We start from the raw sequence: 27545 nt of genomic DNA, 5'->3' as shown, positions 1-27545 counted from the left end.
GGTCCTTTGTCTTCGTCATGGAGCATGCCAGCACTGCAGAGGACATTCCTTGTCATGAAGCTCTCGATTGCTCGTTGTCGAGTCCCTCGTAGATGGAAACCATCTGTAGAGAGAGAAGGTCTCGTTGCTGGGCACGATTGGAATGGCATTCAGACCTTGCGCCTCTGGCCATGCACAGCCCAAAGAGGAGCAATAGTTTCCACCGCTCTCTCCACGACGGCCTTGATCCGATCTCGTAGGACGGCATTAGCGCATTCCACGTCCAGATTCTCCAGCCATAACCTTGCCACATGTTTGTCGAACCGGATTTCCAGTCCTGGTACGGGAATCCCGACTGCCGCCAGCCTTGCGCGCTCTTCGGCTTCAGCGCGTTCAAGATCAGCTTCCTCATCTGAATCATCCGCCGCCGCCGCCTCCTCGTCGTCGTTCTCCTCTTTTTTTACCCCTTCGATTCCACCAGACACTTGGGTTTTGCGGTCTGGTGGGTAAACTGTGCGCGGTTTGTTTATCGGGGTGATGTTATCACCGAACTGTTCTTCCAGGAACATACATAGCCTCGAGAACCGATCCTGGGGAGAGATCTTGATCAGTTCGTTGGTCAGTGGCTTGACGCCATTGTCATGCTCGTGGCCATGGTGTGAATGGGCCGACTTGCTCGATGAGTATTTGACGGCTGCCGGACTGCTCTCCACTGTCATTAGTACAGCCATGACTGCGTCTGCGATACCATCGTTCATGGTGTTGCCTTCCCATTCCAGTTCAACCTGCTTCTCTCGTCCCGACCACTTGAGCGTGACGCACCCCATGATGAGGAACGTTCGCGGTGGCTCCGCGACAATTTCCTCGTCGGCTTCTTCTTCGGTTTTCATCCCGTTTTCTCCGTTTATCTGATTGCTCTCGGCCTTTGCAGGATGCCCATTTGCTTCGGCCTTGATATGACCGACCTCCTCAATGCTCCCAAAAGTGCCTTCCAGAGCCCATTTAATGAGCTCCACGCCAGCTGCAGCCAGAGTGATGTGTTGCCGGCACAGAATAGTCGTGGTGGTGAGGCCGGCGTATTCGCGAAGATCCTCCGGCGCCATCAAGCTGAGCTTGAAGCCGTTCTGGACCAGAACTCCACTGACCACTCTTGTATCATCCTCTTCGGCAGATGAAGGAGGAGGAATCTGTGCCAGTTTTCCCACCACTTTGGCCACTTTGTCCTTTCTGAAGGGAATTTTGATTTCAGCGCCATTTTCTGGGCTGTACACTTTTGTTTGCTGTGCGTTCGGATTGCTTGTCAATCGGCGGGAATTCAGATCCAGGAGTCTCGATCTGAGTCTTGCCGCTTGGGAACGTTCTCCATGGACTAGAATAACGTGGGGTGCAGCGACTTGCTCAATGAATTCTACATTCTCAACTCCTGTAACGTGGGCTGCGAACTGGAATTCCTCCACCGAACACCGTCGGGGGATCATCACAGCGGCATCGTCGTCTTTGTTTCTGCGACCCATGGTGTTGCCCAGGCCTGTATTGCCCCCGCTCATGATGGCGGGTATCATCTCTGGCTCTGACAAAATAGTCCGACCCATGGTGCCTTCGATATTGTAACCTGTCATGATGACTCCATTGCGTTGATCGGGTGCCCATCTTTCGAGCAAGATGCGGGACATGCCCGATTGCATCATGCCAGGCGATGCCAACATTACACATCCGCCCACATCGTCAAATCGGTCTAGGTTTCGCAGGCTTCGCACAAACCGGAAGTCCCAGGGGCCTGCACTGACGCCTTTTGCATTGCCAGCTGCTTCAGCTTCGGCCATTCTCTCTCGAAAGATGCGTTTGATGTTGTCATTCATGGCGTTGATGTACGTCTGGTACACCACCATGCATTTTCGTGCCGTATTGCCGGTGTAATAGATGGGAAACTTCTGCAGTTCCGGGTGCCGTTGCCAGTAGTCCTCGAGGATGAGCAGCAACTCTTGTGCTCGACCGAGCGCAAAAACTGGCATCAAAACTTTCCCTCCACGGCCCAAAATGTTGGAGACAGACTTCAGGAGAGCAGTCTCCCGCTCTGCGCGGGGAGGTGCGTTTGAAATGCCAAATGTAGACTCGGTGATGAGGACATCTATCTTGCCCACACTCGAGGAGTTTGGAACCTCGGCAGCCACAAGATGCCGGTCCTGCTCTCGAGAGTAGTCCCCGGTAAAGAAGATGTTGAGTCCAGCGATATTGATCAAAAACATAGCAGCCCCGAGGACGTGCCCGGCCGGATACGGTGTTATCCGAATGCCCGAAACGGTATGCGTCGTGTAGAAGTCGATCGTCTCAATTTGAGGAAGAGTAGAGATGTGGTCAGCTTCGGTGTACAGCGAGGTCCTTTGATCCGAAGTAGATGTCGTATTGCTCACTCGGACAGAGTCCTGGATCAGCCATTTGTAGATTGCCTTGGTCGGATGTGTCATGAATACGCGCCCTTTGAAGTCCGTTTTGGCGAGGACATAAGGCAGTGCGGCTGCGTGGTCCAGATGGAAACTGCACGAGATCACAGTTAGCATCCAACTCTGAGCAGTGTGAACAAAGGCCCTGTGGGCCGAGCAGATAAACGACTGGGATGAGGCCAGAAACGGAGGACAAGAGGGAGGAACGAGGATCATAGGTGAACAAGATTGTATTGGTGTCTGCCTATAGGTACAAGATCTCTTCGAGCATGACCGTCGAACCCAGCTGCTTCCAGATGCAGCGTGCCTAATGGATGTCGAGCAAGAAAATCCCATTTGTTTTCTGCCCAATTTGCTCAAATTCATTCTCCAAAGCAATGCGATCAGAAAGGAGAGGTTCACCTACTGGCTGATTAACAGGATGTCCACAGTGCTTAGATCGAAGTCGTCAAAATAGGGCATGGCCGACATCCCTTCCCGACCTGTATGCATGCCAGCATCGAGCTACACGCTTGTCAGACTTTGTTTGATCCAGTTGTGTCTCGAGCACCTCACCATGACAGTCTTGCCCTTGTATTGTAGGATATGACACGATCGACCAACTTCTTGACAACCACCTAACCCAATAAACACAAGCTCATCCGAAGGGTCTACTGGTTCATCATCTTCCACGGCAGTCATGGCCGCAGCCTTTCTTTTCGTTGCCATGCTTCTCACGGAGAAATCGTAGGAGACAGGATCGGAGACTGGGAGAGATCGAGGGATGGGTGGGATAGAATGAGAGGTGCACGCATAGAACAAATCTCCTAAATCAGGGCATTCGTTATGTCGCCGAAATAAAGTTCTTAACGTTGCGGACGCTGCTAGCCATTCAGTGCCAGACGCGTTTGATTGACTTGATAAAAATGTGGTTTTGGATAAACAGCATACCAAAGTCAACACGAAGTTGGGGTGTAGGAACAGGCAGATCACGTGAGTGAGTGCGGCCTTGGGACTCTGGGTCATTTCTCTGAGTAGGCTGCCCTTACCCGCGGTTTACGCTTTTGACCATCATCGCATCACTCAACCACACCACTTACTCCTACAATTCTATTCCCGACACGTTCCTCTTGCGTATCAGCAGAACTTTGGATGTCAGCAAAGTGGAATCAGGCATGCTTGGCACAAGAAGGAGGCCGAGCGTGAGTCGACGCTCACTCGGATTCAAGACCCAGGCTCGGAGAGAAAGAGACAGACGTTGAGGTTTTGAGGGTTTGAGGTGGAATTCAAGGCAGACTCTCGATCACGATGGCTCACTCGCCGCCGGCGCCATCGCGACCTCCGCTCCCGCAGACACAGACGTCCTTTTCGCGCAACTTCAGCCCTGCAAATGGCAGACCCAGCCCGCTTGGCCCTCAGTCACCTCCATTAGCCATGAACTACTCCTCACCTTCGCCTCAAGCGTTCTCACCCCAGCAATATTTCCAACCGCCAGCCGCGAAGAGACCTAGACTGTCACCCGATGTTCAGTCCCCTTCTGCTCCCCAAAGCTATCCTCCCACCCCCACTGCGCAGCCAACCACTCCAGGTGGAAATGCTCCCGTTAATGGTTCAGCTGGGCCGCCTCCGGGGCAAGGACTGATGCCTCCCCCTCAACGTCCTGACAAAGCTGAAGACCGCAACTACGAGGACATTCTAGTTGGAACTGGGATAAATATTGAAGAGGAGGCTAGGATGCTCGTTCAGAATGACTACTTTGGCACTTCAACTCCCCAGACGGCTACTTCTGGCAGTTTTGAGTATCAAAACAATTCATTTCCCCCACCGGGATCCAGTGGAGGCGTAAGTGCCTCGCAACAAGACCAAGCAGAGGATACTACCCGGGAACACCAACCGTCAGAAGAAGAGACGAAAGAGAGGAATGAAGCTCGCGCCGACTGGGAGGCGTCCAGATACAGCCAGCATCCACTCTGGGACATGTTTTTGTTGGGCGGAGCCCTCAATGAAAAGATTCGAAACATCAGCATCACCGAACATCTGGTTGATCCACAGTCTGGAGTTCTAGTCAATACTCAAAAACACATGCCTCCTCCTACTGTACGAGTCAATGGGCTGGAAGGCGCCTCGCGCATTATCGACAAGGGGCAAGCGATTCTCGACACTGGACAGAAGGGCGAGCGGCTTTCAGACATCATGAAGGTCATCAGTTTGGCAACACGAGCTCGGATGACTGGTTTGCTGAGCACCTCTTCAAGACTCTCTCAAGAACGTCGGCAGCATTCTGCTGGAAAGGTACCGGAGGAATGGCAAGATATCGCAGTTCAGGCCAAGCCTGCAGCAGATATCCCTGACGGAGCCACCAGCCCAGCAGGTAGCTCCAGTCTAAAGCGTAGGGTTTTGGATTCCCCGCTCCTTTTTTCTGGCGCTGACGAGAAAGTAGGCACGCATTCCCAAACAGGTAGCGAGTCATCGGTACGCCCTGAGCAGGTTCCTGGACCTATGCGTCTAATATCTACGTTTGAAAAAGTTTCACAGGCGGAGAGGGCTGCAGAGGAAGCACGACGGCAAAAGAGAGTCAAACGAAAAGCCGCCAAAAGAGAAGAAGCAGGCCCAACGGCGACCGGGCCCGATGCGACGCCTGAGGCTGTCACTGTTGCCAACCTGGACGCAGAGAAAAAGACAACAAAGAAGGAGAGGAAACTAGCAGAGAGCAAATTCTCCGAACAGCAACAGCACAAGTCTGCTAACGAGGCAGCACGAATGGCCGTCGCGGGATTATTTGGCAGTCGCCTGGGCGGCAAGAAGTCGAGAACGTATGACTGGATGAATGCTGGTAAAGCAGGAGCAAGTCCTGCGGCGACTCCAGGCAGACCAACGGCGTCAGGCGCTCCGTCGACAGCAGGGACACCGGCCCCTGATCGAGCTCGGACCGCTCCGAGGGAGAAGCAGTTTGGTCAGTGGGACGAAGACAGGGACGCGAAGATCCAGGCCCGAGATGTCTTGCTCGTGCTGGAAAGTGACGCCCGTGCCTCACGTTCGTATGTGAGAGGACTTAGTCTCCCCGAGAAAACTGATTCTTGATATATGCATTTCTAGATTTTGCAAGCGCTGCTCCAGGGAGAGATTTTGCGGTGCACCTCTCATCGGCGGGGGCGACAGGGGAAGCTTACTGTAAGATAATGGGAATTCCATAAAACACACACGAAAACGACCAGGATGCCAAATTGAGGTTTCTAGAGAGCAGAACCGGACAGCGCATTGATTGGGGAATAGCACGCAGATTGACAGTGGTGGCTTGTATTGCCCATGAAAGGGAGATCAACGTATCTGGCTTCTATCTTCAGCAAAGTCGCCTTTGGTCACGTCAGGCTGAGTTGAGTTTTGAATTGTCTAATCTAGACTAGTGCAATGTGGATTCTTCAAAGGGTCGCCAACCGACCGACCGGGGAGGCAAATCCATCCATGCATCCATTGGTCTTTGTTCGGGCGAAACGAGTTCCTGCTTCACCCACGCACCACACGCGCTCCGTTCGCTCCATTCGGGTCCTGTCGCATGTCGTGATCGCCATGGCACGGCAATTTGAGGTGGCGGAAACTGGTCATCCCTCCAATTTTTCCCCGACACCGGTTGTGAGGAGGGCGCATGCCTGGCCAGGGCAGCCGAACAGATCAATCCTCAATCCTCAATCCTCTATCCTCTCACCTCTGTCGAACCTGTGAAATACACAAGTAAGAGGTACTTCGTCTCGGTACAAAACAAGTATATCCGAAAACTGCCACGCTGCGCAGGGCACGATTGCCGTGGTGTGACGAGGAGGCGCTATTGGAAAGACCCCCATACCTCAGGTCACCCACCTATTTGCCGCACAGCTCGAGGGCTTCATAAGCGACAAAGACTAGTAGGTAAAGGCGCGTGGATGCAAAGCCTGGGGGGACATCCTCACCAATCCTGGCGCTGAGTGAAAAAAATAGACGCCATGACAAGTGCAATGGCTCAACTCGATCCAGTGTCAAGTCCAAAGTAGCCTATAGCGACATACATAGTAAGAGGAAGAGAAGATACTCAGCATTCCTACTTTGTGACGTGTCGCACTCAGTAATAGAATAATAGCCACGTTCAGTGTCTGGCTAGTGCATCCTGCGGAGGACGTTGGTGGGTGGTGCCGTGCGTTGTTCTGGTTAAGATCACAGCCCTGAGGTGCCCGGGTGTTGGGGCTTTGGAAAGGGTGGTATCATTCACCCGTGGGCAGTGGCCACTGATGATTCGGCCGGCTAACTAGACGCAGTTCTCCATGTCGATGCCCAGAAACAGAATTGAACCCTTTCGTGTGTGTTCGCCCTGCAACCTGAAGTGCGCTACGACTGGCCTGGCTTAAGCCTGGCTAATGGCAAACTGGATCACTGGGCAGCCGTCAAAGTGCAAACCTCACTTCACCTCAGTCGACATCATCGTCGTCCTCTACCCTCTGGTTTTCTCTCAACCCGACTGACATCAATTTTATTCTTCGTCATTTACCTAAGTCCGTTTTCCCTCGGCCTTCCCTATCGTCCGCTTGAACACAACGAACATGGGCGTGGATCAACTGCGGTAGGCGTTTCCCGCCTGAAGTTGTCCGTCTCCACGTTTTCACCCGATCCTCGAACTCCGCCTCGACAACGACCTTCTGACGTTCTACCTCTCTCCTTTGACTCTATCCCATCATCTCCCATCGACCTGTGTCCCTTATTAACGCCTCAGTCGAGTTTCGAGACCGCACATACCACCATCAACCCCTCCCGACCCTCGCATGTTGCTCTTTGCAATCGACACCATCTGGGTTGTCGAGCCACTCCCACCAAAAACCGGCCCAAAACACCATGTCTACACCCTCGATAGCAACCACACTCTTGCCTGCTCACCATAGCCAATATGGTTATGCTCATCAAAATCTATATTCACCGAGTACCCTTCCCTACCCCACCAACAACACGCTACCTGCACCCCAGCGGTTGAACACTGCGTTTCATTCCTACCCCGGTGCCGCTCAGTACCAGCGACCGCAAGAATCCCCAGCGATCTCATACAGAGGGCCGTCAAACGTTTCCACAATGCCCCCGTCTCAGTCGACGTCAACCCTGTCCGATGCTCACCTTAGAAGACAACCGGACTGGAATGAATTTTACAAGAACGGAGTTCCAAAAGAAATCATCGTCATAGACGACGATAGTCCCGATCCCCAGGGCCCAGGAGACGCTTCGAAAAGACAACAGAGAGAAGATGTTGGCGGATACAATTCGAATGCAGGCCGGAAAAGAAAAGTTGATGAGGGTTATGACATTGAATATACAGACAGTCCGACATATTCGACGCACCCGGCTAAATTTGGGGCATCATCGTCGTCCGCCTCTTATCATTCCGCTGACCGAACCACTTCCCTCCAGACAGTTACTGCCCCAACTTCGCTCGAATCGTATGGCAGCAATACTGCTAGCAACAGTTATGAAGATGTCAGAGTAGGACAAAAGCGGAAAAGAACCACAACCCAAAAAGAGACCCGTGCACAAGCGGCAAAAAGAAAGCAACAAGAGTCCGCACCAGATGCTTTTGCAGACTATGTCCCCCCTCAAAAACCTGTACGCAAAGCTGCGGATGTTCACGTCCCAGTAATACGTGACACAGAAAGGCATAAAAATCTGAAGGTGGATGATGACGACGGCCATTACATTGTGACGCCTGGCACGAAACTTGCTGACCGATGTGAGTATCATTTATTTCCCCGTGATATCGACTTTTTCTGACAAATTTTGATAGATGAGATTATCAAGCTTCTTGGGCAAGGCACATTTGGCAAAGTGGTCGAGGCGTTTGATTCACGAAAGAAGACAAGATGCGCTGTAAAAATCATTCGATCCGTGCAGAAGTATCGCGATGCTTCTCGGATCGAGCTGCGTGTTCTTTCTACACTTGCTCTGAACGACAAAACCAACCGCAACAAGTGTATCCATCTACGGGACTCATTCGACTTCCGGAACCACATTTGTATAGTCACGGACCTCCTGGGACAGAGTGTCTTCGATTTTTTGAAAGGAAATGGCTTTGTTCCATTCCCTAGTTCGCAGATCCAGAGCTTTGCTCGTCAGCTGTTTACCAGCGTCGCCTGTAAGTCACACACCCCTGTTAATTGAATGCCAGCACTAAATTTTTGCAGTTCTGCACGACCTCAACCTCATTCACACAGATCTCAAACCTGAAAACATACTACTGGTTCACAATGCCTACCAGACGTTTACCTACAATCGCTCGATACCTTCGTCGTCCCACACGACGTCCAGAACTGCTCGACAGCGCAGAGTCCTTCTGGACAGTGAAATTCGTTTAATAGACTTTGGTTCAGCCACCTTCGATGACGAATATCACTCCTCTGTGGTATCAACACGACATTACAGAGCACCTGAGATCATTCTGCAGCTGGGATGGAGTTTCCCTTGCGACATTTGGAGCATAGGGTGTATCATTGTGGAATTCTTCACAGGTGATGCATTGTTCCAAACGCACGATAATCTCGAGCATTTGGCCATGATGGAAGCTGTATGTAATGGCAAGATTGACGCAAAACTTGTCAAGCAAGTATGCTCGAGTGGTCGCGGCGCCAACGCAAACTCCGCTGCAAAGTACTTCAACCGGGGGAAGCTGGAATATCCCAACAATGAGACTTCAAAGGCTTCAAGGAAATACGTCAAGGCGATGAAGCATCTCCATGTACGTTTCTGTGCATTCGTCTTTGTGAGATTATACTGACAGTGATTCGCACAGGAATTCATACCAGCAACCAACCCTTTCAACCGACACCTTCTCGACCTGCTGAGAAAGATTTTTGTTTATGACCCAAAAAATAGGATCACGGCGAAAGAGGCCCTCAAACACCCTTGGTTCAGGGAAACCCTTGTTGACGACGGGACTGAGGCAATTCGGATACGCGAGGAACGTGCTGTTCAGAACGGGGCAGGCCCGGACGCGAAACGCCCGCGCATGAATCAATAACCCAACGCCGCGCGCTGGACCTCTTACTTCCAGAGACGACTGTGTGCTTATGACGTTGCTGCGGAAACATCAAGCTTCAGTCTCATGATATGGCTTGATACTGTGGCTGGATACTATCTATGTCGGGATTGAGAGTGGGGACGATACTAATGACTGATTGAACGGATTTGGAAACTTAACAACTCAACTACATACTGAGAAACGCTACTGCAATTCGGCGGAGAGCGTTTACACCCTTGACACCAGAGCTCTACCCCCTTTCTGATCAAGGAACTCGTTCAGCTGGTGCCCGAAAGTCCTCTTTGTCAAGCCAACCGTGTAGAAGGATTGCGGCCGGAAGACACGTTTGTTGTTCAGGGACGGAAACGAGCATCCCAGTGGAATCTCACCGGTCGGTTCATGTCACTGAGCGAGTCGCCACGTCTTTCTGAGTCCTGGGACGGCAACGGGAGAGAGGAGGACCAAAGGTAGAGTACAAATTTTTGAGGAGACTTAAAAGACCAGGCTAGATACGAGCATGACTCTTAGCCTTTGCTCTACATGACGATAAGTGGCAAGTATAGCTTGGCTGCTTAGCTTCTTGACAGCGCATATCTTTCCTGCTCCTCTGGCCACAGTCGAGGATCGAGGATCGAGGAACGCATGGACATATTACACTGTGAAAGATGAAGAAGAGCGCTCTCCCATTCGTGTCGTTATTTCTACCTGCCTGCTGTACTTGTACCTGGTATGATTCTTCGCCTTGCTCTGACTGGGCCCTGACTACACGGTTCAAATATTGCCATGGCAGATGTCCCTCAGCCTTCCTTTGAACCCCATCCCTTGTCCAGTCCAGTACGGTCGAGTCGAGTCAAGTCGACATGAACAGATCCCATTTCAGCTTACTACTTAGTAGTGGGAAGTAGAGAAACCAGGCTGAACAAACCTCCTCAACATCTCTCTCACTTTAGAAAAATAAAATGCCCCACACCACCGACCACTGACCACCGACCGAGTCTCGCGCTCGTGCTTTTTGTATGTGCTCCGCGCTCCGCTGTTTAATTCATCCGTCGGGTTTTGAGGAGGAGAGATTCTAGTACCTAGTACATGGTGCCTGGTACTTGGAAGCAGGAAGGTCTACCGTCGCGTGAGTTTTACTCCTTCAGGTGTCTTTTCGCATTCCTTTCCGATTCAAGTCTTATATTACGGGTTGATAGGTAGAAAGCAAAAGTAAATAAATTCCTGGTCTCGGTATGGTTAGGCATGCTTGCCCAGCGACTACGACTGGCGTGGTGTCTCCCCATACGGCGGAGCGATTGAAGGTGGTTGAGGATAAGAACATGGAATCGCAACAGTTAGATAATGGTGGCTGCCGCCATAGAGTACAAGAGTACCCTGTCCTCCAGGATGTCTTGGAGTGTAAGATGGCGACCATCGATGCTGGTATGGGTTGGGACATGGGAGGTAGAGTTGAGGTTGAGGTTGAGAAGCATAATTGCGTTGTGCAGACCGGGCCCAGTCGCTGCCAGCTGAGTGTGGTCCGGCTGGATGTTCGATCTGGGGACCTAGGTAGAGGTTGGAAGCAGGCGGACATGTCTGGTGCTGTCGTTGCACCATATGTGGCGCAATCGAGTGTTGAGCAGACTGTTCATATCTGTGCGTGGCATGATATTCCAGGCTGTGACGCTGTGACTCAGCCCAGTTCCAGGTCTGTAGTCTCAATGCTGCTTGATCCCCGATCCCCGTGGGTGTCTGAGCACCTTGCTGAGCGCTCGATGCGGCTTGTTCAACACAGGCTGACACGGGAGCAGAGGTATGGCCTTGTGGCCTTTGCGAGATAGAAGTAAGAGTAGTTGTTTGACTAAGCCTGCTGGATGTGGAGGGCGATATGCTGGCCGGGACGGAAGGGCAAGCTGGTCGAAAAGGGCGTCCAAATGCGGTCTCGTCCCCCGGATCTTGTGAATCCACTGTACGTGCACGCCATTCTGCGATGCGAGAAGTGGGCGAAGCAGCTCTTGACAAAAGTGGTGAGCTGCGATGCACACTCTCTTGCCGAGCGCAGGTAGTACTATGATGTCCACTGACGGCAGGAGGATTCCCCATTTTGTTGGAACACACCCTTGATGGGCGTGGCGATGAGATTCGGCAGGCTTTTCGAACTTCCACGTCGATAGTCTGCTGGCCAACCGTAGTTCTAGGTCTCCCAGAACGTAGTGAGGACACCGCTGACATACGGCGTGTTGAAGGAGCACGTTGCAGTTCTTGGGCGGTCTCTGGTGAAACATTGGCGGGACGAGCTCCTGGGCTATTTCGGGTCCCTGCTGACGGCGCTTTTGAAGGTTGGGGCGAGGGCTCGTTCTGTTGAGCTTCACCATTGCCCGCGGTGTCATTTGAACCAGCATGAGATCTCGTGATGCTGGCTTTGACAGAATGGGCTTTGGACTGTGCTTGAGAGGCGGCCGCATTTTCCGGGTCATCATTGATAATAGATTCGCGGCCTTCTAAGTCGATGTCCCCACTTACCCCAGCAACATTTGCGGTGTTAGCAGCGGCCTCATTCTCTACTTCTTCGATGTTTCCTTGATCTTCCCCTCCATGTGGTCTTTCGCCGTCTGCGACATCCTTATCCTCCTCGGCCTCGGCCGCCTCTCGATCACCACCAGTTTCACTGGCAGTGACAGCCTCGGGTGCAGCAGCAGCGAGTATTGTGGCTCGTGCCCGATCTCGTCTGCTCCTCCGAATGGCTTCGACTCGCATGTATTCGTCGTGCATGCACAGCTTAGCGAGGCCAAACCAAGCGCTTGAACGACTCTTGCCGCCAATCCAACGAGGTCGTGGGACTTGTGCCGACATCTTTCTGAGAAGTCGTCAAGGGCATCAATCCCGGCGGCTGCTTGACAGGAAAGCGAAGCCATCGCATATAAGGTATAAGAGGGCGGATTATATGACAGAGTTACTCAGAATGTCCAACCTACCGATTGCCTTCTTCAGTCACTGGGAGCAACAATGACCCAACCCTCTCGATCAATGACTCTGTATGGCATGTCATTGTGAATCTTTGTCCCCGCAGTGCATTATGTGGTCTGGAACATGCCTTTGAAGGCGAATGACTGGTGCCAGAAAGGGTCACTGAGGGTTGTTGTTTCACTTGCCGTGGAATGGCGGTTGTTTGATCTCGAATCACAAGTACACGTCAAGTAGTGTTGACCGTGCGTGTGACAATAACCGAGTTCAGTCATTTCATAATGCTGGCTCCAAGCGTCCCCAAACGAGGGAGTACCGTAGGTATCTTACACAGGAGAAGAGAAGTCCCCAGTTACTTGGAGTCTCGCCAGTCTGGCGCCTGGGAAAACAAGCTTTTAATTAGAATTTAGAGTCTGTGGACCCATTAGGTGACTAAGCGTCTAGGCTAGTCCATGGCTTGGCATCTGACATGGGAAAGTGCAAGAGGCGGAGAGCTGAGGGGTCTGGAGCTCCATGGTGCACAATTAATATACCATGCGCATAGTTGGATTTGTGTACGTATCCTTTGCTTCATTGGCGGTCCTGTTTTCACGAACACCATAAAGTACATGGAATAGCGCGCCCCGGCACATAGCAGATGGCTGTCTGATGGTGAAAATACTGGTTTGGCCCTTGATTGCATCAACAATGGGGTCGATCCGCTCCTTCCCGGTGAGGTCTCGAACCCCCCTCAGCCTCTTTTGCAGGTGGAAAAATCCCTCTGCGCAGCTTAATTCCTTCTTCAAAGCTTCCTTCATCCTCATCTCTGTGGTGTAAGACTCATCCTTAATCCCCTGAAACTATTTTATTACAGCAGCTGCTCGCTTATCAAACCCCGTTGTCATCTATGCTCGGCTACGAAACCCGGATCTCGACTCTCCCTCGACCTCAGTGGCTTCGCTCTGCAACCTAAGCGTTTTGGCCACCTCCCCAGCCAACCACTCTCCGTCTCTCTATTGGAGTAATCCTTGCTTCGCCTGATCGTCTTTCATCATCTTACCTAGCCCAGCAGCCCAGTGTTACCTCAATCCCAAATCTTCTTCAGTCAACCTCTATCGCTCCGAATTCCCTGACCATAATAAGCACTATATCTCAGCTCTAACTTGGTAGTACTCCTGGGCTCATCAGCATTATTATATTACTCGATCTCTCCTCTCCGTTCTATTGCGCAACGCATACTCGAGGAACTGCAACCATCCGAATTAATCCACCCACTTACAACTTACATGCCTTCATGAATCCTCCGCCCGATGATGGAATCAGCCCGTGCTCCAGGGACGGTCGACCTCATTTCCGCTCACGGCCCCGAAGAAGAATGGTCCCCATTGACAGATGGCTTCGGGGGTTTGGTCGACATTGAAACCCTTGCTGGCGGCAGTGGCCAAACAAACCCTAGACTCGACACCGACAACCTGTATGACGATGACATGATCGGCGTCAGTATGAGTCGAGTCCAAACACAGATGAGATCTCCACAAACCCCTGTGGCCGAGAAGGCTAAGGCTCTCAATCTACCGGTCGACTATTTCCGCAGAATTCTAGCACTGTCAGAAGATTCTGAAGACGACGACTACAGCGATGCAGCAAATGATACTCAGCCCGGCACACCGAACGCTAACCTGAGGCCACCTGCGCTCTACCAGAGTGGTGCCGAACCATCCGCCTTACGCCAGAATAGCAGAACGAGAGCCTCTACGCACGATTCGATTTTGGCCGATCAGCATGAGCGACATTCCAGGCATTTCGTCAGTGAACCAGATATCCCCCGTATCAGGACACAGTCTCCACAGGATTCGAAGGTAGAAGATGCAGATGAGCCTGCGAGGCCACTCTACGAGCATCCACTCCCGCCGCACCCGAACCGTAGACCACCCACGCCGCCTGATGACGATCAAATTCCCCGGCAGACACGAAGTTACGAGAACGACGTGTCACGCATTAACAACCTCGAAGAAGGCCCCGAGTCGCCGCACGCTCACAGATCGTCCCTAACCAAGAATATTTTGAGCGGAGCTGGAAGTGAGCGACGGCGCAGTCTCTCATCGGCTCCAACGAACTTACTTTCCAACCTGCGAAAACTGTTACCGGAGCTTCCATATGGGAATTTCAACATGAGTTCCATCTCTCTTGCCTTTTTGCCGCCGAGCAGCGGGAACTCTGGCCAGCAGAGTCCAGCTGGCGGTCAGATCACACCAACCAATAAACCATTCAGATGGTCTCTTCGCGAACCACTTCAAAGACGTAGTACTGGCGACACATATCGCAACATGCAGCCACCGGTATCAGCCCTCGACCCCAGCCCTGTGGCTCGGAGTCAACTAGACGGTAATGTGGAATCGTTACTCTCTCCAACCAGTCCAGCATCAAACACTAGCCGGGCACGTTCCAACTCTGAAGGATCGATATACATCCGGCGAAGGGTTTCGGGTGTATCGGCGTACGACGACATTAGCGCATTTTCTCATGTTACTGATATGGCCAATTCTCGATTCAAAGCCATAACAGACAGTTTCCAGAATTCGTCCCTCAGATTGCCTCGGCTGCCCGCGCTTCGACAAGTAGCGAAACGACGCACGTCGCCTGCCCAGTTCAACGGAGAGATCCCTCGGGGAGTGGATGGAGGCAGTGGCGATGGACAAGGCCGGGTTTACCAGTACGGATCGGTCCAGAAGATGCGGATTGCAGCAAAGGGCGTCGAGGTGGAAACTCCGCAGCAGCGAGCGCATCCAATACTGTCACGTGCCCTCTCGAAGACTACAGGCGACATTGTTATTCTGGGTGGGTATAGGGGATCAATCTTGAGATCAGCACAGCCTCCTCATCGACAACTCTGGGTTCCTATCAAAGTCGGACTAAACATGCGTAAGGTAGATTTGGAGGTTGGGTTAACTCGCGAAGATGAAGAGCGCATGGAGCAGACCGTCATCCCGTCCGGCATTCTTTCGCATATTGGTCCTATTGACATTTGCCGAAGGTTGCTTAAACATATGAAGAAATGCCCCAACACACGTGAGAATAGACTCCGAGTGCACGACTGGGGTTATGATTGGCGGCTCTCTCCTGATCTGCTTAGTGGAAAGTTGATCAAGTTCTTGGAATCGCTGGAGTGCAACCATCCAGAGACGCCTCACGAGAAGCGAGGGGCCACGGTTATCGCCCACAGTCTTGGGGGGCTGATCACACGACATGCGGTCAACCAACGTCCAGATCTGTTTGCGGGTGTGGTTTACGCTGGTGTGCCGCAGCACTGTGTCAATATTTTGGGACCTTTGCGGAACGGGGACGATGTCCTTTTGAGCTCCAGAGTTCTCACAGCCCAGGTCAATTTCACGCTCCGAACCAGCTACGCCCTTCTTCCGGAGGACGGCCGGTGCTTCATCCAGAAGCACACCAATAAACGGTATGACCTGGACTTCTTCGATCCCCACGTCTGGGACGAATACCACCTGTCTCCCTGCATCAACCCACCGATACCACGCAGCTACCGGGAAAAGGAAGATCGTGATCGTAGGAAGAGCATCATCGGAGCTCTTTCGGAAAGCATTTCAGGGCCCAGCAAACGTACTTCCTGGCTTGTGGGACAAGGTCCCCAAAGCCAAACCTCGCAGCAAACCGATACCAGAGATGGTCTGGAAGAAGCGCGCCAGCATGCTGTCGACAAGGCACTGGAGGCGGGTCAAGACATAGAAGGCAATGCAGAAGGAATGGTTGGACCGTCAATGAAACAGTCTCATCACCGAGGCAGTATCGCAACTACAGTAACGATTCCCAAAGACCTTGCGGAGGACTATCTTGATCGTACGCTGGCGGAGGTGTCGGTCTTTAAACAGCAGCTGAAGTTCAACCCCAGCCACCAGGAAAACAATCTTTACCCGCCGCACGCGTTCATCTTTGGCAAGACGGTGCCCACCGTGTACGGAGCCAGGGTCGCCAATAAGGAGGCGATAAAGTATGCGGATGCGTTCGACGATCTAGCGTTTGCGGCAGGAGATGGAGTAGTCCTTGCGAGTGCAGCACAACTACCAGAAGGATATCGTTGCGTCAAGGGGGGCCGAGTGGAGAGTGATCGAGGACATGTGGGCATTATGGGCGACCTAGAAGGCATGGGCCGCTGCCTCGAGGCAGTAGTTGATGCCAGAGCTAAGGGCGTTGGGTTGGGAAACTCATATGCTCGCCATACGCGGGACTCGAGCGATCCATGACATGACATGACATGACGATGAGATGGATGGGTGGTTTGTGTGAATTTGGATACGTGATACCTAGCGAGTCGTTGTATCTGTACAGCTTGATCTTATACAAGACTTGGATTTGGGTGTTTTAGCTGGGACAGATCGGCAACAATCCCGGGTGCAGGGAGAACCACCTCAACCCAGGCTCGTAGTGGAAGAGGGGAGCAGCTCTCTGGATTGGTGGCAGCCAGGGCAATTTGTTAAAGTCGAAAGGTGCCCAATTTGACATCTGAGGGTAGGCCAGGAGTCAAGTTCGATGGACTATTCGTCAGATGCATGCCTCTGCCGCCGTGGATGGAACCGAATTTCCTGTGCGCGGGCTTTCTCGGGGATGGTACGGTCCGTTGACTAGTGGAAACTAAACACCCCCATCAGTTCATACCTTGGCCTTAGACGAATTGTACAGAGCTAATGTGTGACAGAACCTGTTACTGGACGCGCCAGGTGTACAGGTTTGAAAGATGTTGGAAAGGATGTGTGTTCCCAGGGTGAGACGCACACATTGTCAGCTCGTGTATCCAGCGCCTAAACAACGACTGTGATTGCTACCCCGCTCTCGTCACGAGGCTTGCCTCATCCTTCTTCTATCCAACCACTTCATTGAACCTCCTGATGGGCAGCGCCTCCAGCAACAAGATCACATATATCTGTAGACTGGCGCATCGTACCACACCATGTCCTGCAACCCACCATGACCATCTCCTTTGTGTAGTGGTGTCCTTCCACTGGCTGCGCATCTCTTCTTCATTGATTCAGGCAATGCATTTGACAACATCAGACACTTGAGAGTTTTGCGCGCCGTCCTCAAAGAACAAGGACGATCAACACATGAAGGTTAGTCCAAGCCATAGCAATCATCTTTGGGGGAGTAATCCATCTTCTGACCTTTGCGGCCAGCGACAGGGCCCGGCTTCTGATCAGCGAACTCACACCAGAGCCTTTGCCAAACTTCATGGGCTGAGTGTCCAAAATTTCACACTCGGGGATCTTGAAGACGTCTTACGCAAAAGCCGTTCGCGAAAAATCTCAAAGCCTCCAACAAGGTCGAGATTCAGGTCGAGTTCCTCGTTGCCGCCGCCGTCGAAGGACAAGCGAGCCGCGAAGACGACTCTGCAGCCACCGGTGACGCCGAATACACGCCAAACTCGGTCAAGCAAGAGCAAGAACAAAGATCCGCTTCAGTTTTTGGGTGGACTTGACGCTCGCGACTTGCCGTCAGAAAAGCATCAGTCTCAGACGGCACGTCAGGTACCAAAAGTTCAGCCTCGACCGAGGGAGCTCCCTATTTCCTTGAGCCGTCCTGGAACAGGGTTGGAGCAGGCGACTGACACAGAGAAACGAGTGAGACGATATGCGATCTTGATGTGGTAATGGAGCTGACAGACGATAGGACAACGTCTCAGCCTGGCTAAACTTGGTCAGCCCCGACACAGCACAGACTTCGCACGATTTCACGGAGAGACACGTTGATTCACATATTGCATCCGTCTCAGACTCCGGAGACATGGAATCTTCCAGCTCACACCTCACTAGCACCAGTGTCACTACTGAAAATGCAACAACTGCGAAGGCTAGCACGGTCCGACATATCGATTTTATGGAACATTTGGAATTTCGAGGCATCACAGATAAATCTTCAGGTGACGATAAGCTTCAAGAACTCGGTCTAGACAGGATTGTCGATGCGACGCCTTCACACGTCGAATTTGAGAAATTTGAAAGTCTAGTCAGAGTGCTGGAAGACTACCTCAAGAAGTTCCGGAAGTCAGTCAAGGATCGGCCTTCCGAGAATGGTCTCCCCGTTTACGATGCTTTAAGGCATGATATAAGTCACTGGAGGCCTGACGCCGAGGAGTACAGACGGTTTCCTCCAATGTCTGCCCAGGACTTTGCATGGGATCAATTACAATGTTCTACTTCGAGCGAGGCCGATTTCCACAGAACCATCATGATCTCCATTATAGATCGCCTCGATTTTCGCGGTGTTTTCACCTTCAGCTGCGAGGAACAATGGCGCATTGAAAAGAAGCTTCTGATAAAAGCAACAAAGGACAGCAGCAAGATCACGCAGCCGAAACCCGACCTTGCCATATCGTTTCATCGAGACGTCTTCATAGAGTCGATACTTCTCGAGTATCCCATCGAGCTCGGGAGTTGCCTGCATCCGGGCAAGAGAGGACGTGAGCCATGGTTTCCATTCCTCTTCATGGAAGCCAAAAGGGAGGATAGCTCGCTCCGTGCCGCATTCGAGAAGAATCTGTACAGCACCAGCCAGGCGCTCTTCAATATCTTCCAGTGGATGCGCCAAGCTCCCCAGCTTCGGGAGAAGTTTTTCAACGATGTTCGGACGTTCAGCATAGTTCTCAATAACGAAGACATGGTGTTGAGAATGCATCGCGCCGAACAAACCACCGATGATCGTCTCAGGTACCACTTCACGGAAGTGGCCAGAGTTCGAAATTACAGCCGCGATGTCGCCTGTCACATGGTTAAGAGTGTGTTGTTAGACTACGCGTTGCCACGTCTATATCCCATCCTGAAAGAAACCTTCCAGATGGTTGCTGGGTTGGATCACTTGAGAGAGTCTGGAGCGAAGCGCAAGCGGGACCTCATGGATGCACAACCGTCCACACTCAGCATCGACCACAGCCCGGGGCCTGGAGAGACAGACTCTCCCCATTTGCGGAGCGTTAACACGGGGCTATCCTTCGACGCCGACAATCTGACCTTGGCTGGACCGTCCAAGCGGAGCAGAAGAGGTCGACGAGGTCGGTGATTGTTAAACGGTGGGTCCATTGCATTTAGGAGCAAAGTTTTGGGGCGCCTTTGACTGATTAGGGCGCGATATATCAAGGAGTGCTTTGGGAGCGCTCAGGTTCGTCCAGCTAAAAGGCTCAGATAAAAGCCCAACTCAATACAGCGTTTGCTCACCCTCTAGGATTAACCCGTGAATGGCAATTAGGTGTTTCGTTGTCGAGTCATTTATATACCTAGGTAGGTATGGATATGATGCATAATACCTCGCTATCTATGTCCATATCTGCTCCGCATCTACGAGGTATCTATTATCTATCTCTCAGTAGGCACCAGACAAGCAGGTCTCGATAAGCATTCTCCAAGCTGACCCGCCTCGCCCGCCCCTACGTCATTTTCTCTTGTCGCTACTCACCTACCCACCCACCAAGCCAGCTGCCAGCCTGCCAGCCTAGCGAGCCACAACTAAGCACCCAGTACTCAGGCACCACCGACGCAGCTACCCAGCTACCCAGCGAGCCAGTCACTACGTATGCACCAGTCGGGTGCTGAGGATCATACCCCCGAGAGAAAAAAAAAGCCGCGAAAGAGAGGCAAAATGGAGGGAGGAAAAAGTCGATGAAGGAAAAAAAAACCACCAAATCTCAATAAGCGGACGCTAACAGGGTGTGGTCACCATGGTTGGAGCAGTTGATCGGAGGTCACCGATATGATGCATGTCGCAGCCCCAGACACGATAAAAAACATAATGATTGAGGCGGCCGTTGCACTACCATTATTGCCATACTACTATACTACCATCCATATACTTCTTCCTTTGTTTTACCCTTTTCTCGCTAATTTCTGCTTTGTTTGGGCAACCGACTAAAGGAAAAAAAGTTCGTTCTTCTTTAACCTTTGCTATAGCTATTCCCAGTGTCAGCAATCTGGGAATCTTCTGGACTCTTTTTACAGATTCAGGGTGGGAGGACAAGGCCAGACCAGGCCAGTTGAAACCAATCTTTGACATTTTCTCTTGTACTATCCAGCTAGAGGGAAACGAGGCTGTCGAGGAAAAGACAAGGGCGGAAAAGGAGGACAAAGGCGAGAGGGATTTCTCAGCCTTGTTCTCTCTATTTGTCCCCGTACCTGTGCCCAGGCCAGGTCGTGTCCTGTGCATACAATACCACGACTATCATCAAATCCCCCGAGGTCTGAAATAAACACAATATACAAGCATACAAAATGTGTCAAGGACATATGCACGAATTCCTCCAGGCTCTGCCCAAGTGCGAGCACCACATGCATCTCGAAGGTGAGTCGACACATTCCCCTTCCCCTTGATCACAGAAGTGAGCTGGGAGAACAATGGGGGGAGGGTTTTCCTTACTATAGCACATTTGGAGTGACTAACTGGCTACCCAACTGTCCCTCTCTGCGACCAAACAGGCTCCCTCGAACCCGCGCTCCTCTTCGACCTGGCGGCCCGGAACAACATCTCGCTCCCCTCGGCGGATGAAGACCCGTCATTCACATCCGTCGACACACTGCTCGCCCGCTACCGGCGGTTCACCTCGCTCGACGACTTCCTGCACTACTACTTCATCGGCATGTCCGTGCTGGTGACGGCCGCGGACTTTGAGGCCCTGGCGTACGAGTACTTCCGGCGGGCGCACGGCGACGGCGTCGTGCACGCCGAGGTGTTTTTCGACCCGCAGGCGCACACGGCGCGCGGGGTCGCGTACGCGGACGTGGTCGAGGGGTTCACGGCGGCGCAGGCCCGCGCCCGCGCCGACTTTGGCGTCACTTCGGAATTGATCGTGTGCGTGCTGCGGCACCTGCCCGTCGAGGACGGGGCGCGCATGTACCGCGACGCGATCCCGCACCTGGAGACGGGCGTCGTGAGGGGATTGGGCCTGTCGTCGACCGAGAAGGGCAACCCGCCGCACTTGTTCAGAGACATCTACGCCGACGCCGCGCGGCGCGGGTTCAACCGCACGGCCCACGCGGGCGAGGAGGCCGGCGTCGACTACATGGCGGCGGCGCTGGAGCACCTCGCCGTGACGCGCGTCGACCACGGCATCAAACTCCCCGAGGACGCCGACGTCATGGCTCTCTTCGCCCGCCGCGCCGTCATGGTCACCCTGTGCCCGCTCTCCAACGTCGAGCTGCGCTGCGTCTCGCGCGTCGCAGACCTGCCCGTCCGCACCTACCTCGACAACAACGTCCGCTTCAGTATCAACAGTGACGACCCGGCCTATTTTGGCGGGTATATCCTCGACAACCACTGCGCCGTACAAGACGCCTTTGCGCTGGATAAGAGCGAGTGGAAAACCATCGCCGGCAACGCCATCGAGGGGAGCTGGTGCAGCGACGAGAGGAAAGCCGAGTTGCGCAAGTCTCTCGAAGACGTCATGGAGAGGTTCAAGGATTAGATCCAGACACATACCGACATCGGACCCAGAAACGCACACTCGAAAAGGGGGGGGGGGAGGGGGCTCTCGTTGATGTGGATTGGGTATATTTCATTCTTGCTGTTGCAGTCTCCTCCCCCTTCGCGGTTCGCAAAGAGACATGACATGACATGACAAGGACAGGAACGACAAGAACAACAAGAAACGGGCAACATAACGCCCCCCCGGGCCAAACAAGGGATAAAGGGGGTGAATTGAAAAGATGGGATCCAAAGACGAAAGAAAATCAACCTTTTTTTTTTCGGGAAGACAGGAGTTCATACGTTTTATCATTATGTACTACTCAGAATCTCAGAGTTTCAGAGTCTCACAGTCTCGATCTGGGACGACAGCACTCCCTCCCCGAGGGAAGGGGTACAAGGACGAGGTCAGCGGAGATGAAATTGCGGAAACAGCAACAACGAAAGAAATGTGTACGTGCAAAGCCATGGGTGCAAAGACAGGGAAGGGGAGTTCGATCTACATGGGTCTAGACTGCAAACAATGGAGAAAAAGAGGAAGCAATTCATTATATCTGGTGGCAAGCTCCTTGGAAAATATAGTGCTTTTGGGATGGAATAGATAAGACATTTTCATCTTTTTTTTTTCCCCTTTCGTAGCATCTATATTGCCCCGTACATGGATGGCTATCGTGCTCCTCTCTTCTTGCACAATCGACAACGTAGGAGTATCCTCGTCGACAAGCTTAAGGAGCAGGGGTAAAAAAAAAGCCCCATGTTTTCTTAGAGGGACACGGCTGGTTCATTGGACTTACTTCTGCACGTATTTGTCGCCGATGCCCCTCTGGACCGCCGGTCTCGCCGCAATCCGGTCGATCCACTTGAGAAGGTGCGGGAAGGGTTTCATCTCGTCCTGGGTGAATCCACTTCGCTCCCACCCTTTCACCCACGGCCATGTCTTGATGTCCGCCACGGTGTATTTGCCTTTGCCGGGACCGGCCAGGTAGTCGCGCGGTTCACCGGTGAACTGGCCTGAGAGGCGGATTTCCAGCACACCGTAGACGCGGAGGGTCTCGTTCTTGTACCGGTTGATGGCGTCTTTCAAGTTTTTACGTCAGCACGAATATTCTGATAAGATGTCTTCCCTGCCAGAAAGGATGTAAAATGTCACTTACAGGGAATCTTCTCAGGCGCAGCCCTCGAAAAGTGGTTCACTTGTCCCTGGTACGGGGCGCCTCCACCGTGCCAGAAGAACATCCACTGCAACACCACGTTCCGCTCGAGTTCATCTTTGAAGCCAAACTTGTCCTCTTTATCCACAAACTTCAGCAGGTACAACAGCTGGGCACTCGTCTCGATGACGGGGAAGGGAGGGGATTGCCCGTTGTCGACGAGCACGGGGATCCGGCCGTTGGGGTTCAGGCGGAGGAACCACTCCTTCTTCTGCTCGTTGGTCATGATGTTGATGAGCGTGGTGGTCCACGTCGTCCCATAGGCATCGGCGAGCTCTTCGAGCATGATCTGCGTGGCTTGCCCATTGGGGGTGTTTTGGGTGATGAGGTGCAGGCCCTTAGCCTGGGACACTTCGGCGGGTGTATCCGCAATATAGAGGTTGTTGGACATTTTGATGGAGGATCCGTTAGAGGTCTCACCTGGACTAGCGAGGTAGAGAAGTAAAGAGAGGTTTGTTTATGTAGGGACAGAAATAGCTAGCTAGCCGGTAGCTGGGAAGCAGATTTTAGTGTGACAGAATCCGAGGGAGGTCCTCAGGCGTGGAAAGAAGAAGGAAAGAAAAAAAAGTCATCAGGGGAGAGACCCGACTTTGAATTAATTGAAAGAGTGGATGGCGCAATGGCCCTGTGTCAACGTCTGTCTCCCTCTCACCATCAATTAGTAATGAGTCGCGGGCACGTCGATGGAGGATGGAGATGGAGAGGAGAGGGGTTCTGAAGAGAGGGGCAGCTTGAACGCAGTTGGCAGCGTGTCACTGGTGGCAGTATAGAAGGGATCGCAGTCTGGCTCGCTGGGTATCTGGACCTTTCGATGACGGCATTTTCAAGTCAATGTCTTGATACCGTCGTTGACCGTCTGGGCCAATTGGGCGTCTCAGCCATTGGACTAAGTGAGGCTAATACGAGCAACTACTCGTCGCTTCTGCTGCTTCTGCTCCACAAGTTCATGCTTTCACCTGGTGATCGGTAATCATACGCCCAACCGTCTTCTCCAGGTCGGCCCTTTCGGTGCATTTGTAAGTGGAAGAAAGTCTCAATTCTCATCACATAGAGCCTATCCTTGCGTGTTCCATTCCTGTTCCTTGTCCTTTCCCTCCCAAAATTCCCATTGATCTTTTAGGTACCTCATAGTCCGTGCACACATCATACGCTTTCGTCCATCCCATAATTTCCCATACAGTCCTTGCTCTGAACCTCGGACAAGTAGATATTTTCCTTTACACATAACGTTCAAATGCTGCCCGAGACAAACAAACAAAGCACCCCGGTACAGAAAACACAATCCGGATCCATCAGATCCATCCCCATTCCCTTTTCAATTGCATAGCAGTTTTGTCGGTGGGCCAACCATGTTCATCCTTCAACCTGTCCAAAATACCCATCAGCGCCTGTTGTTCCAGGGGATCCGAAAAGTACTCCCCACAAACAACCACCGCCATGTACGCCTGTACCATCGCAGGCTGTGAGGAAGCATTTGATGCCGTCGTCCCTCCCAGAGACATGGCAGTCCCACAGAGTCGAATCACTATGTCATGCACTTCATCCGTAATTCTCTTTTGATGAGCTGTGGCCCCAGGGCCGATTCGCGGTATATTTGGATTGTACACCGTCAACAGAATTCGGGCCAGGTCTAGAGCCAACAACCCCGTGGCGTGGACCTCGGCCATGTACCAAATCTGTGGGAGACATTTTCCCTTTTGGCGATCAGGCGGCTGATGGTGGATAGGCGCGAATGATAAAGGCTTGTATTGGTCCCATTGCATCTCAAAGTCGCGGAGCTCATTCCATCGTTCGATCTGAGTCTTGCCCGTGCCGCTGTCGGCACCAAAGCAGAATTGTAGGACTTTGGCACAATGGTAAAGGTGTCGATCAGACCAGATAAAGTCCTCTGCTTTGTCAAACCCCTGCAGGATGGTCCAGGTTTCCAAGGGCAGTCGAACAGGTCTTTGCCTCAAGAAGGCAATGGTCAACTCTTGACGCAGAGCAACTCGAAATGAAGCATGTTGAAAGCTCTCCAGATAAGCAAGGGCGTTTTCAAATAGCCCGATAGAAGACCCTGGTCTGAGATACTCGGGATGTTTGTCAACGTCCATCATAAAAGCATAAGGACTCGCCTGAGCGTTTGCAAATAGTGTAAAGGTGTGGATCAGAGTCTTGCTATCTTCATTGGTAAGCGACGGATCAATCTCTTCATAATAGCGCAGGATGACGGCGGCCGCAAGTAAGTTTTCGTCTCGAACGTGCTCCGAGTCGCTGGATAGTTTGATGAGGTACGCAATACACGCATTATGATATTTGACGGCAGTTTCCTCGGTCAATTTGGGAAGGAGTATGTTTTGATACTCGATCATATCGTCTGACGTCTTGAACTGAGGGATGGAAGCAAGGTGTCTTGCTGCCAGGGTGAAAATGGCGTTGAGTAGTGGAGGGCATCGTCTGGCGCGTTGAGGAACGGCCAGCGTGAAATGTCTCGCAGGATCTCCCACGTCGAACTCGTTTGATCAGCTCTGCCAACAGACATTCAGGTTGGAGTTACATCACCTACCCATGGCGCGAGATGTTCAATGTAGTATCGCATCAAACAGGCACATTGAGTGGTGGTGTATTGGTTCGGCCAGAAGAACTCTTCTTTCCAGATGGCCGGAGATAGTAGTGAGTCATCTGGGATGGTAGCGGCGGCCGAGTCTGCCAGGCGTTGGTACTCGGCCTCTACTACTTTGGGGACCTGATGTTGTTCGGGCATATACGCAAACCCGTCCGGGCTGGTAGGGCCATAGACCTTGGGAGAGTCGTAAATTCGATATTGAGACCGAATGGGGTCGTACGCGGTGTAGGGCGATCGGTTTGGGTGGGTCAGATAATCTGGGGGAATCGTGTCCGCTGTCCTTCTCCGTTTGATGGGAGAATGAACCAAGACCGACTCATGGTGGGGATTGAAAGGCACTAAGAAAGCTGGCAGATCGGTAGAGACAGCGCTGCGCACTGTTGGCGACAGCTCGGTGTCAATCGATGACTCGAGACGCTTGGGTGGCCTAGAGGCAGTTTCCTGTCTCTCTTCTTGAGCATTTGCTTTGGTGCTCGGCACCAGGAGGTCGTCCTGGGAGTAGTAGTTTTCCAACTCCGGGCCTTGGTCGACGAATTGGAACTTGGCTGTTAAGAGACATGTCAGCATGCGAGGTGATAGGACCAGCCAGCAGTGGGTGGCCGGCCCTGAGTGGCATGAATGGGGACACAGCATCAGTAGCTTCTGCCAGCAAAGCCCTCGAGCAGTGTGACATGAACAGCTTGGTGATGGTATTGTGCGTGATTAGACATGGCAGCAGTACGGCTTTTGACGAGACCCCTCTTTCCGAGGTGCCAGTTCCCTGAGGTGAGAAAAATTTGCGGCGCTGGTTACACAGACTTACCATTCTTGGTCTGCTCGAGCCATGTTTGATCTTTGGAAAAGGAGGCATCATATCTTGCGCTGGAGCCGACCCGGAATTTGAGCTTGCCCTTCCCGCGCCGGCATCTCTCTCCAAGTCGTTCACATTGTTTGCACTTTGGATAGTTGTCGTCGCCTGGGGTTGTCAGCCTGGTTCACGGCAGAAGTACCGTCCACCTGAAGGAGGGGGTCGGGCTGGGGATGGTCATGGCGGTGAGAAAAGGTGGTTCTTGTGGCACGTCAGGAAGCCATCGTGCAGAACAGCCATGCGCAGGATGGAGAAGGCGATGAGCAGGAGCAGCGCAAGTAGCTGGAGTCGGAGCAGACGGCGCGGCGAGATGTGAAGACAGACGCAGGCGGACTGTCAGTAGCGGAACTTACATTTGAGATGGCGGTCTTGGGGACAGCCATCAGTCAACAAGCCAGCCCGCATCTCGGGAACAGAATGGGGACATACCACGACATTCCTGACATGGATCCTCGATCTTATTCGTTGACGCTGGCATAGAGACCTGGCGGGAATCGGACCCCGTAGGACAAAGAGAAAGTGGACAAGGACTCGTTAGGAAGCCATCTTATGGTATTATGCGAGAAAAAGAGAAAGTATAAGTGAAAAAACGGGAAGGACAACGGGGAAGTTTGCCTCTAGCGTGCTGTAAAGGCAATTGAGGTCGATGCTGGGGGTGGAAGCGCAATGGACATGCATGCTATTAACTAGTTTGACCGAAGGGTGAGAGAGCGAGAGAGTCTGGGGAACCGCACGGGGGGTGTGTGTGTGCGCCCGGTCACCACACAAGGTGGGAGTGGAAAAATCATCCTTTTGATCACACAAGGATTTTTTGCTGCCTTGACCCCGCCATGAATCAGGCAATGATGGAAAAGGGTCAGGTTCATTAATGGCTATTAATGATGGGCTGGGAAGTGGTGGAAACGGTGCCCAACACCAAGGGTAATAATGGTAGTTACTGTGGTGGCAGTACTTGGTAATGGTGCAACTTGTCCAGGGGTTTGCCACTTGCTCGATTACCCCGTACTCGTGGCCTTTTGTCTAGGCACCTCTGACTCTGCCTAAGCGAATGAATGACGAGTTTCATCCCTGGAAAGATCCT

At 52.4% G+C, this 27545-nt stretch overlaps 9 protein-coding genes across 9 annotated transcripts; 5 read left to right on the top strand and 4 right to left on the bottom strand.

Annotated features, from left to right (window-relative positions):
• Positions 1–149: 149 nt before the first annotated feature.
• On the bottom strand, positions 150–3128 carry Z517_00391 (uncharacterized protein; the record flags this gene model as incomplete). Its single annotated transcript, XM_013433357.1, has 3 exons — positions 150–2514; positions 2827–2924; positions 2976–3128. 3 exons carry the CDS (start codon positions 3126–3128, stop codon positions 150–152), a joined length of 2616 nt encoding a protein of 871 aa, XP_013288811.1.
• Positions 3129–3707: 579 nt separating this feature from the next.
• Positions 3708–5480, top strand: Z517_00390 (uncharacterized protein; the record flags this gene model as incomplete). The annotated part of the gene is made up of 2 exons (XM_013433356.1): positions 3708–4788; positions 4840–5480. The coding sequence occupies 2 exons, from the start codon at positions 3708–3710 to the stop codon at positions 5478–5480; spliced, it is 1722 nt and encodes a 573-aa protein (XP_013288810.1).
• A 1776-nt stretch (positions 5481–7256) lies between these two features.
• Z517_00389 (uncharacterized protein) lies at positions 7257–9420 on the top strand (the record flags this gene model as incomplete). Its single annotated transcript, XM_013433355.1, has 4 exons — positions 7257–8136; positions 8191–8538; positions 8588–9138; positions 9193–9420. The coding sequence occupies 4 exons, from the start codon at positions 7257–7259 to the stop codon at positions 9418–9420; spliced, it is 2007 nt and encodes a 668-aa protein (XP_013288809.1).
• A 1334-nt stretch (positions 9421–10754) lies between these two features.
• Positions 10755–12252, bottom strand: Z517_00388 (uncharacterized protein; the record flags this gene model as incomplete). Its single annotated transcript, XM_013433354.1, has 2 exons — positions 10755–10921; positions 10992–12252. 2 exons carry the CDS (start codon positions 12250–12252, stop codon positions 10755–10757), a joined length of 1428 nt encoding a protein of 475 aa, XP_013288808.1.
• Positions 12253–13655: 1403 nt separating this feature from the next.
• Z517_00387 (uncharacterized protein) lies at positions 13656–16604 on the top strand (the record flags this gene model as incomplete). Its single annotated transcript, XM_013433353.1, has 1 exon — positions 13656–16604. The coding sequence occupies one exon, from the start codon at positions 13656–13658 to the stop codon at positions 16602–16604; it is 2949 nt and encodes a 982-aa protein (XP_013288807.1).
• An 858-nt stretch (positions 16605–17462) lies between these two features.
• Z517_00386 (uncharacterized protein) lies at positions 17463–19410 on the top strand (the record flags this gene model as incomplete). Its single annotated transcript, XM_013433352.1, has 3 exons — positions 17463–17468; positions 17532–17975; positions 18025–19410. The coding sequence occupies 3 exons, from the start codon at positions 17463–17465 to the stop codon at positions 19408–19410; spliced, it is 1836 nt and encodes a 611-aa protein (XP_013288806.1).
• Positions 19411–20612: 1202 nt separating this feature from the next.
• On the top strand, positions 20613–21802 carry Z517_00385 (adenosine deaminase; the record flags this gene model as incomplete). Its single annotated transcript, XM_013433351.1, has 2 exons — positions 20613–20682; positions 20817–21802. The coding sequence occupies 2 exons, from the start codon at positions 20613–20615 to the stop codon at positions 21800–21802; spliced, it is 1056 nt and encodes a 351-aa protein (XP_013288805.1).
• Positions 21803–22591: 789 nt separating this feature from the next.
• Z517_00384 (uncharacterized protein) lies at positions 22592–23403 on the bottom strand (the record flags this gene model as incomplete). The annotated part of the gene is made up of 2 exons (XM_013433350.1): positions 22592–22878; positions 22956–23403. The coding sequence occupies 2 exons, from the start codon at positions 23401–23403 to the stop codon at positions 22592–22594; spliced, it is 735 nt and encodes a 244-aa protein (XP_013288804.1).
• A 901-nt stretch (positions 23404–24304) lies between these two features.
• Z517_00383 (uncharacterized protein) lies at positions 24305–26869 on the bottom strand (the record flags this gene model as incomplete). Its single annotated transcript, XM_013433349.1, has 4 exons — positions 24305–25504; positions 25558–26162; positions 26420–26572; positions 26818–26869. The coding sequence occupies 4 exons, from the start codon at positions 26867–26869 to the stop codon at positions 24305–24307; spliced, it is 2010 nt and encodes a 669-aa protein (XP_013288803.1).
• Positions 26870–27545: the final 676 nt, after the last annotated feature.

Source organism: Fonsecaea pedrosoi (genome assembly GCF_000835455.1).
Source record: "Fonsecaea pedrosoi CBS 271.37 unplaced genomic scaffold supercont1.1, whole genome shotgun sequence".
Lineage (NCBI taxonomy): Eukaryota > Fungi > Ascomycota > Eurotiomycetes > Chaetothyriales > Herpotrichiellaceae > Fonsecaea > Fonsecaea pedrosoi.
Note: the sequence above shows the minus strand (reverse complement) of the source record. Positions and strands in the feature narration are given on the sequence as shown.